A 10,915-nucleotide genomic window follows, 5' to 3' on the forward strand; every position below is an offset into this window, starting at 1 on the left:
TATTTTTAAATGAAAATGAAAACCTATAAACCATAGTTTCTGGCTTTTATAAACCAGTTGTACAGTTTAATTAAACTTATTTAAAGCAGTTTATAACCTCACATGTCTTATGTTTTATAAGCTTATTAGTTATAAATTGTTTGAGAGAGTTTATAAGGTTCATTATTATTTTTTTAATAGACAAATAATAATAATAATAATAATAACAATAATAATAATAATAATAATCATCGAAATATAAAAATATATAAAATTTGTTAAAAGTGTATTTATGTTGACCATATCGTGTTTTATAATAATATAATACAAATGAGGTTATAGGACAGAAGAACACAGATATTTTGTCACTTCCAATTACGGGGAGGAGGAGTATGATAGTAACCCGGCTTATGATTGTGTCCAGGTCCTCCATTCTCAGGGTTTATTCCATCCTATCTATACGGGTATTGCCCTATGATAGGATGGATGATCAAGATTTGTCCATGCATATGTAGGACTACTTTTTTTTTTTAAATTGTATGTTTGGCAAGATCTTGGCCATCCATCATCTCATCGTCTCATGGAGGCGATGCTCACCTGGGTAGGATCTCGTTCACCCATTCTCAGTGTCACCAGTTCAAAAAATCTATCTTTCTACTCCAAGAAACGCCCCTTGTCCACTCTGAATCCATCGCTTCGATCCCAAGGTTCCAATGACAAAACCCTTTAGTAATTATTGAATTTGACAATTAGCGATTCCAAGATTGGTTAATCCGTGGGTTAAGAAAGTATCGGGGCGCTTATTTGAATGTTTCAGGGAAAACCAACAGGTTGATATTGGGAATTTTCTCGAGTATCAGGTCCTCAATGAGTTCTTCCATGTCACGAGTTTCATCAGAGAAGCAAGTGGAGAGAATTTTGGAGGCGAAAAACGATGATCATGGAGGTGTGATAGTGGAAATGACCAGTGAGCCCATGGATCCCGGTGTTTTTGCTTCTTTACTCAGAGCTTCGCTTTCCCATTGGAGAAAAGAGGTATATTTGTGCTGAGCTGCTGAGTTTGAGAAATGGAAACAAAATTACTGAATCTTCAATTATTATTATTTTTTTTACGAAGCTTGGAATTTTGATCGATTTGTTAATTGAGTATTCAGTGAAGAGCTACATGTTTGCGTGGATATGTTGTATTACAAACTTCCAATGCGTTGCTTCTTTGTTCTTTGCGGTGGTAGAATAATGAAGTTTTTCAGGAAGGAAGGATTTTAATGTGAATTTCAATCCTTTTTGTTCATTTATGGACTTAAATAAACATCTGTAGAACCTGATAAAATTATAGTCCCACGTGCTATTTTTGCTGGTATATGCATGCGAATAATTTGAGCACGCGTTTAGTCCATACCTCCAAGAACACTGATATGTGCGATGGTGGAATCAAGTTAGTAAATGCAACTATAAATCAAGTTCTTCAGAATTTTGAAAACTTTCTCATATAATTATACGTTCCTGGCAAATATTTCTTCTCCCCAAGTCGGGCTTGAATTCATTTCTTTATTCTTTTGCCCTGTATTTGTAAGCTGTTTGTTAGTGGCATTTTGGGGGAGATTGGCAGGTTAAAGTGAAGTGGGACGCAGGATTGACTTCAAAAAAGGATATTGGTTGCCTTGGGGATAGATTGGGTGAACGTGAGGCTACTTTTTTGGTTAGCCCTTCAGTACTGAGATCGTAATGCCTCATGCACGACTAAGTAAATATAACCATTTTGAGATGATGGTTGTTTTCTTAGGTTGTTTTGTTAGATTTTACTTTAAAGGGAAAAGTTCATTTTCACCCTGGAGATTGAGATGAATGATATTGCAGGGAAAAAGGGGTGTGTGGATTAAAGTGCCAATTGATCTTGTTAATCTTGTTGAGCCTGCTGTCATGGTAAGTTCTTATGTAGTAATAGTTATTCTTTTTCAATTAACAAAACGCTTCAATAATTTTGCCATTCTTTGCTATCATTGACATATTGTGTTTCAGGAAGGATTCTATTTTCACCATGCAGAACCTAGATATTTGATGCTTGTGCATTGGCTTCCTAGTAGTGCAAATACTCTGCCAGCTAATGCCACACATCGAGTGGGTATTGGTGCATTCGTATTGAATGAAAAGAACGAAGTACGCCATAATATAATGTTACTATAATGATTTTGGTTCGACGCATGATATCATTTCAACTTTTTTGGCACACCATTTACATCTGAAAGTATTAACTTGCATTTTTTGAATCAGAAAGGTGCGTGTGTATTAGGATTTGTCAATTAGCTTGAAGCAAAGATAATGATTTTTTTACTATAATGATTTTGCTTTGACGCATGATATTATATCATTTCAACTTTTTTTGCACCCCGGTTAAATCTTTTGTAAGTATTAACGTGCATTTTTTGAATCAGAAAAGTGCATGTGTAATAGGGAGTTGTCATTTAGCTTGAAGCAAAGATAATAATTTTTTAAAAAATCAGATTTTACATGATTTGTTTAAGAAGGGGTCATTCAAACATATGACTAAATCTGAAGAAAATTTCCTCTTTGCTCCGAGGATGACAAATAGAAATTTGTAAGAAGGAAATCCAAGACTTAGTACCTGAGGGGGTTACATGGTGCTGCTTATATGAGTAGCTTGTGGTGTTGATTTTTCATTTTTTTCCCTTTGTCCCGAGAACAAAACCTTTTATCATGGCTTATGCATGTGGGTTGTGGCATACATTGATTATTTGTTGTACAAAAAACATTTGTTGCTGCTGCTTGAGTGGTAAAAAAAGGTATCTCTTTTCTTAAATCTCTGGAACCCAAGTATCGGCATCAAGGGACTTCGTTCAACTTATATGAACAGAACCCAGAAAATGGAAAAACTGGATCTACGATGTTGGCCTTTCATCACATGTGAAATATCAGATTGCATGAATGAAATAGGTTTTGCTGTTCTAGACTCACCCTCTTTTAATGTACACACACAATTCTACCCATGCAACATGAAACGAAATATATACACTCTTTTCACACTTACTTGCGATCCTATACAGGTTCTAGTTGTTCAGGAAAAGAATGGCAGATTTCGGGGATCAGGGGTGTGGAAATTCCCAACGGGTGTTGTTGATGAGGTAGGTTCAGATGTCCAGTTTGTCATTTTCTAAAACAGATGACTAAAATATGAAACCTCCCGACAAACATTATCAATCTTTCTTATGTTCACAGGGCGAAGATATATGTGATGCTGCAGTCAGAGAAGTAAAAGAAGAAACAGGAGTAAGAACAAATTGGTCTATATCTTTTAAAATGTGATGTTTGACCAATCTTTATACATCTAATTGTCTATGCTCTTCTTCACTCCTATCCTGTTTCAGATTGACTCAAAATTTCTTGAAATTCTAGCATTGAGGTACATCTTTGCTCAAAATTTGTACCACTCTATGATGAATTTGACATATAGGCCACATTTTATTTTAAACATCCCCATGCCAAAAAAAAATTGTAATTTGATACTGTGCTCGTTGCTGTAATCACTTGTGTGTCTAAACTTCCTCTCCTGTATTTTTGATTTTTTTCTATTTTATGTTGTGTTGGTTTATCTTGTACATTTTATTCTATGATCCCCCAGACAGAGCCACAAATCATTCTTTGGGAAATCAGATCTTTTTTTCGTTTGCATGATGCAAGCACTCTCATTTGAAATCCAGCCGCAGGAATCAGAAATAGAGGCAGCACAGGTTTTCTTTGAGTTGTCATCATCCAAGAAACCATTCAGTTATATTAGAAACCATTAAAATATACTGTTCTTATAATCTCTTTAACATGTTCCAGTGGATGTCGTACGAAGAATACACAGCTCAACCATTTGTTCAGAAACACGAGCTTCTTAGGTACATTGCTGATATATGCCGACAAAAGAAAGAAAAGGGCGACGAAGGATACTCTGGATTTTCTCCTGTGCCTACGACCACGGGATTTTCTGATAGTAAGGGCTGCTTGTACTTAAACAGGTATGACCTCAAAATTTTATGATATCAGGGCTCGACAGCTATATATCTAATTCGTTCAACAGATAGTTTAGTCAAATTTGTAAGAGGGCCTTTGGACTGCAACAAAAAAATTCAGTCCTCCGTGCATAAATGTATTCATTGTACTAAAGTGCAACTCAGAAGCTGAATCTAGTGTCGAATGCAAGTCGTCAGAAGAAGTAAGGTTGTGTTTGAGAAGAAGAATATATATTTACCAGAAGGATTTGATAGATAGTAGCTCAAATTATTTCCGTTTGGGTGGACTTAAATCCAGTATAATGCTTTGAATGTACCCACAAAAAACATCCAAATAAGCACAAAGGATTTGAAACGTGAAATAGAAATAATTTAACTCGAGATTGGCTCGATCCAAACGCATCATTACATAATTGGTTGGCTACACAGATGGATGATTTCAAGAAATTCTGAAAGTCGATTAAATGCTTTGAACAAGACATTTGACCTCGTGAAGTAATTCATGCAGTGCATTTAATAACTACCGATATAGTAATTCTTGTGTATTATGATTCATTCTCTATATTTTTTATAAAGTCTTTTTTCCCTCCTCAAGTTTGAAATCAAGATTCTTTCGAAACCAAGAAAATGGCCATCCATCCATTTGCTAACCTCAAATATTCATGCCTAAAACAATTGTCACTGCTGCAAATATCTGTTACTTTTCATAAAGTTCGAGTGACGTGGATATACGTGATATTCAAGTATAGTTGGATTTTTTTTAATATGACAAACCTCAAAGACGGCGGATGAAATTAACCTTCAGGGTCAGTTTGGTCAGGTGGATTAACTAATCATTCATCATCCTGCGTTTGGTTGGAATATTGTATGTTCTTAGTTATCCTATTGGTCCTCATTTGGTTGGAATATTGTATATTCTTAGTTATCCTATTGGCCCTCATTGGGTACCTATTAATCCATAACTCTCATTTTTTAATCACTCTAATTATTAATCATTTACTTATCACATCACACATATCAAATGGAGCTTTATAATTATATTCTACATGAACTCTTAATATGAGTTTGATAATAACAATAATCGTGATGGGGTTACAATGTTGGTCGGGGTAAGAAGCCAAAACACGCTATCAGTATTTACAATCTCCTAATCGTACTCGATAGAAAAACAACAAAAAAGCGATTTCAAACAGTATTTGATGATTAAATTGCGGACCCAAAATAAATGAAAACGTTTGCTCTTTTGGCCCCCACCACTCCATTTTTTCCCCTTTTCCTCGCCTCCCATTCCATCAATCTATTTTTGTAGCCTTTCATTGTGACAAAGACATATAACCACCCTTCTCACAATCAAAATTTTCACTTCCATTTTTACTTTGCTTGATTTTGGTGGGGTTCAATGTTGTAGTAGGAAAAAAAAAGTATCTTACATTTTTTGGGAAAAGTATTTTGATGCTTACATTGTGGAGATGAAAGTAAGTCTCGAACTCGAAATGTCTCAGTTTAAAATATAACATGTCGTCGAGTTAAAAGCTCGCTTAGTTGGATATACTAGTTGGGTTTTTTAGATCAAAGTGTTTGATCGATCCAATAACTTTGGATAAATCGATGGGTAGGTCCAATTATTTAAGATCTTGATAAGGTTTGTTTCATATTCTATAGCCAAAAGCAAAGATACTTGTAGAAATTCACCTTATTTCTTGACAAGTACAAGACTTTACAACACCGTGAAATTATTTTTCCAATGCAAGTGGTAAAAGCAATTTTTAAGCCAAGAATTGCTGAACATGTTCCAAAATGACTTTCCACATCTTAATTTCATCATTTTGTTTTTCTTACAGAAATTGTGTAACTTAATATAATAGTATACACCCACATATATAGCTTGTTTCTTCAATTTTCATCTAACAAATTACGATCCACCCACTCAGTTTTCTCTATTCGAGGGCAATCACGGTAAAAATTCCTATTTTTTATTGACTTTGTGGACACATGTCAAAATTATACTATTGATATGTAGTGGTGGACACGAGTTGTGTGAGACAGTCTCACGGGTCGTATTTTGTGAGACGAATCTCTTATTTGAGTCATCTATGAAAAATATTACTTTTTATGTTAATAGTATCACTTTTTATTGTGAATATCGGTATGGTTGACCTGTCTTAAGATAAAGATTTGTGAAATCGTCTAACAAGAGACGTACTATTTGAAACCAAGACTCGAATATAATATACCGATGGCTTACATTCATTTCACATCATCATCTCAAATTTGAAACGAGATATTAATTCGAAAAAACTCTGATTACAAGTCTGAATCTTCCAATTTTTTTAAAAGAAACTGTGTATACTACTTGTCATGAAAGGAGAGGGAGATGGAATGATGTGACCTGCATCCCCCATTAAACCCACACGGTCACACCGGTTGGGGCCCTTCTCTTCCTCGCCACTCGCCCCACTCTCTTTACTTTCATCATCACAATAATTATTTAATTGTAACAAATGGGCAAACCCAATACTTAACAACGTAACACATCTCCGAACTCACAGGACAAGATTGATTACACTAGAATACATGATTAGATTACAAGAGAAAAAGAGATGATATGATATCACAACCCTTCCTCCACTTTCTTGTGATCAGCAATCAAACAAAATACTATTTCGTACCACCAAGATTCCAGTAATTAATCAGGGAGATTCATCAATTAAATCTAGCCTACCCCTTCTGCTTGCTTGCTTTCTTTCTCGCTTTCCTTCTCTTCGGCATGTTTTGTACTGGGATTCTGTTGAACTGGTATCCGTGAACATAGATTCTTGTAGGGGGGAGTTCGTGTTCTTCTGTTGTGTTTTTGCAACAAGAAGGATAGGGTAATGGGGAATGCTAATGGAAGGGAAGAGGGTGGAAGTGACGGCCCATCCGAGGTGGAGGATGAGGTTGGTGGTGGTGCGCAGGTTAGCATGGGGGATCAATTTGGTGGGCATGTTGCTGAGTTAATGGGGCAGTCCCCCCCACCAAGTCCTAGGGCTTCGCAATCTCCCCTGATGTTTAGACCGCAGGTCCGTATTTTCTCATGGATTTTTAACGAAAAAAGAAGCATTTATGTTTCTTGTTATCTCTGAGTAACGAAAACTTGTTCCTATTTGTCTGCGGAGTGTAAAGATTGGATCTTGTGTTTGAATCGAGCAAAATCTGTGATTTTGAGAAATAGTTAGAAATTTTATCTCGTTGGCTATGTTGTGTGGTGTGTTGGTGATTTCCTTTAGCCTCAAATACTAGCCTAGATCTGCAGTCTTTGATGGTTAGAATTTATATATCTTTTCCATCGTGGGTGAATAATTTCTTCAGATTTGTGGTGTTGGATTATTATTATTTTTTATTTTGATAGGCGCTGTGTGTTCATTGAAATTTGATGGAAAATAATAGTCGGCTATTAAGGTTCTTTAATGTTAAAGGACCTTAATCACGATAGGTCGTTGTTTTGTGCACAGAATTTGGAAGAAAGATTAAGTGAATAACTGGATATCCTTTCAATCAGTTTTTTTTTTGTTTGAAAGTAACTATCCCGTATAAATTTACATACATCAATTAATGGTTGCATACAATTCTGTCCCAAATTTGCAACTACTGTTCATGATATTTTCAGTCTGTGTTGGTTCTCGCTATGGTGAAGAAATCTCTGTATTTGTTTTCCTTATTCGATGTGACTCCACATATTTCACCCAGCCAAGAATGCTGGTTTATAAATGAAACTATGCGGTGTGCAGCTGTTCAATTATGTATACCTTAAAGAGATCTGTCGTATCTGTAATTTCAGATGCCAGTGGTTCCTTTGCAAAGACCTGATGAGTTGCAAATCCCAAATCCTTCATGGATGCAAACTAGCTCAGTGTACGAAGACATGAATAACGAGCATGGAATTCCGACTATGATTATGTGGAGCTATGGAGGCAAGGAAGTTGCTGTGGAGGGGTCATGGAATGATTGGAAAACCAGGTTGATTTATTGTCTTGCATATGCATTATTAACTCGCTGTTTAATATCTTAAACAGATTCTAAATCCTTGGTCTTTATTCAGGGAGCCATTGCAGAAATCGGGGAAAGATTTCACCATAATGAAAGTACTTCCTTCAGGATTTTATCAGTACAGGTTCATTGTTGATGGGCAATGTAGGTATTCCCCGGAACTGCCATGTGATCAGGATGAATCTGGGAATGCCTATAACACTTTAGATTTGCAGGTAACTACTGTTTTCTTTTATTGACGCAGGCGTTGGAAACTTTTTACCTTTCACAAGAACTACATAATTTATGGGAAGGACGTTAGATTCAAAAATGCATAGACTTCTTCCATGAACACGTCTTAGGTATCACTGATGACTGACCTGTGAATACTTTTGGCATCCAATGTGAATGAGCTCTACAAAGATAGACATTGATGGCTGAACTGTTGGATTACCCTGGGCTTTTCATTTCCCTCTTCCTTCAGTTGCTTTATTACATGTGTTAGCCTCTTCTGCCCATAATTGGTTACCAAAACCATATAACCTTTTGTCAATCCAAGCACGAAAATCGAACAATTGACTGTATATATTTTAAAGGAGTATATGATGGCGCTTTGTGCTTAGAATTGAAAGTTTATTAAAAATATTTTACTCATTTCCTAACTAGTAGTTCCTTTCCATTTGGTGAAGAGTGTAGCATTTTTTATTTGGGGCATGAAAACCTGGCTATGGTTGCAATGCACCTCAGAATCTGATATATACCTTGACCCAGTCATTTCCTCAAGAGATGATGGTAAAAATGAAGTCTAGTTTACAGTCACTGATTTCGTATCATTTTTATGTCATGTATTTGCTTCATACATCTAATTTCAAGTTTGAGACCGTTCCAACTTCCAAAGCTACAGGAAATTCTATCCACAAATGGAATATCATGTTAATTTGAGCATGCTTCACTTGGTGGGTTATCTAATGGGACTGCATGCTTAATTCACCGTACTCTGTCAAGTACAAATTGAGGCATGAGTATTTAACTAGTGTCTGTCTAATGGAAGTTCAGAGTTGGTGGAGAATCTAATTGATAATCTGGAGGAACCCCACCTTTGTAACTTGTAAATACTAGGAACACTACTTAAAATGAAGCGCAATTTGTAAATTTATGTTTCCGCATCTCTGTGACAATGATACTCGTCTTCACATGGATGTAGAGCATTTCTTTTCTCTCTGCCCTTGGTCACGCAGAAGAGGAGTGTGTGGTGGCTAGAACAAAAGAATTTAGGAAATTCTAGTCACTGGGTTATTATACCATTTTTAAATACTGCAAGAGATCTGGCCCCCTTCCCACTTCTCTCCCCCCCAAGATATTTTGAATTTACTCTTTTGTTTTGGGGTTTTGTAACGATGTTAATGCTGAAAAAATTTCTGAAATATGAAATAAATTATTTCCTATAGTTTCTTCAAAACAGATGCTTTCCATGACATACCGCCTAACTCAACGATAATCGTCAATCATCACATCATCTTGTGTTTATGCTTAGTTTTATCAATTTATGTGGATTGCCTTGGTTTGTTAATATGGAATCTCCAATGTGCTGCAGGATTATGTCCCAGAAGATATCGATAGCATTTCTGGTTTCGAACTGCCTCAGTCCCCAGATGCCAGCTACAACAACGCTCAACTTGGTCAAGAGGATTTTGCGAAGGAACCTCCATTGGTTCCTCCCCATCTAAATCTGACTTTGCTCAACGCTCCATCCCCACAGTTGGAGATTCCACCTCCTTATTCGAGGCCTCAGCATGTGGTGCTGAATCATCTTTATATGCACAGAGACAGAAGCCGGCCATCGGTGGTAGCACTTGGTTCTACAACTAGATTCCTTTCCAAATATGTGACCGTGGTGCTTTACAAATCCATACAGAGGTAAAAATTTCTGTTAAATGGACATCAGTTTTCATCTTTTACTGTAATTGATATAATCGACAGAGATTTGCCAGGCTTATTAGTCATGTTTACTTTGTGAACAGCCATTAGAGGGAACATTAGAAAAAATATGTTTTGACAAGCACTTTTTTGGGTCTTAATAGTTTCTCCTTCCTATTCACCCATCTCCCTATTCATGTTAGTATTCTGATCCCGAAGATGTTCTGCTCTCATAGTTCCTAGTTCATCAAACTTATTGAAACTCTGATGTTTACTTAATTAACTTCGGTGAATCAAAAAATGCCGGTTGCCAGTACAAATTATTGACCCATGAATGCACCCAAACCCAAATGACAATGATAGATCACATGACAGAACAATATTTTAGGGGTTTACTCCCTTGTGATACTTGGCTGGCCAACCATCGGTTTTCCTGATGTCATCCTCTTATCATCATCTTCCTTTTATCGCGTCTTTCAGTCTTTCTCATCTTCTTCCTTCATTTTGTTATCCTTCAGAATCACTGGTTGTTTACCCTCTTATAAACACATTCACCTAGCCATGAAGAATGCATTCCGCAATCGTTTGTGATATGTGCTGTCACAGATTCTATCCCTCAAGGTGTTGCTGAAGCAAGCTCTACTAATTCAGCATGTATCGATCAAGTATTTTGCAGCGTCGGGATAAACAATTTACCTCGAAATCTGCGCAGCATTTAAAATTTGACAGAAAAGCTTCAGCTAATTGAGCCCTTGTCAAAGTATATGCCAGTTGAGTTTCAGTGGTGGTTTATCTCCTCCATCTCGAGTCATTGTCTTTGATTGTTTATATACACAATGTAAATTTCCATCTGAGTCATTTCCAGCAAGAGTAGAAAACTTTGAGCTTTGATCCCCTGCAAGTGTAGTTTGAGTTTATCGATCAACTGCTCCGTCAATTTATTTAGTAATCAATTTGCTGATTGCGTCGAGCTCGGCGGAGTTGGAGTCGAACTCGGCTCA

At 36.5% G+C, this 10,915-nt stretch overlaps 2 protein-coding genes across 3 annotated transcripts; both read left to right on the forward strand.

Annotated features, from left to right (window-relative positions):
• The first annotated feature begins 352 nt into the window (after positions 1-352).
• LOC140829005 (nudix hydrolase 2-like) lies at positions 353-4,540 on the forward strand. 2 transcript variants are annotated; one of them, XM_073191936.1, is made up of 10 exons: positions 353-408; positions 597-686; positions 797-1,014; positions 1,837-1,902; positions 1,999-2,097; positions 3,042-3,119; positions 3,214-3,264; positions 3,363-3,397; positions 3,617-3,725; positions 3,820-4,540. In XM_073191936.1, the coding sequence occupies exons 1-10, from the start codon at positions 372-374 to the stop codon at positions 4,018-4,020; spliced, it is 984 nt and encodes a 327-aa protein (XP_073048037.1). In that variant the 5' UTR covers positions 353-371; the 3' UTR covers positions 4,021-4,540. The 2 variants fall into 2 exon arrangements, with proteins under 2 accessions (XP_073048037.1, XP_073048036.1); XM_073191935.1 differs by having other exon boundaries at positions 354-408; positions 1,999-2,136.
• A 1,961-nt stretch (positions 4,541-6,501) lies between these two features.
• LOC140829006 (SNF1-related protein kinase regulatory subunit beta-2-like) lies at positions 6,502-10,095 on the forward strand. The gene is made up of 4 exons (XM_073191937.1): positions 6,502-7,051; positions 7,810-7,988; positions 8,071-8,233; positions 9,592-10,095. The coding sequence occupies exons 1-4, from the start codon at positions 6,866-6,868 to the stop codon at positions 9,916-9,918; spliced, it is 855 nt and encodes a 284-aa protein (XP_073048038.1). The 5' UTR covers positions 6,502-6,865; the 3' UTR covers positions 9,919-10,095.
• Positions 10,096-10,915: the final 820 nt, after the last annotated feature.

This window comes from Primulina eburnea, chromosome 4, assembly GCF_022965805.1.
Source record: "Primulina eburnea isolate SZY01 chromosome 4, ASM2296580v1, whole genome shotgun sequence".
Classification (NCBI taxonomy): domain Eukaryota; kingdom Viridiplantae; phylum Streptophyta; class Magnoliopsida; order Lamiales; family Gesneriaceae; genus Primulina; species Primulina eburnea.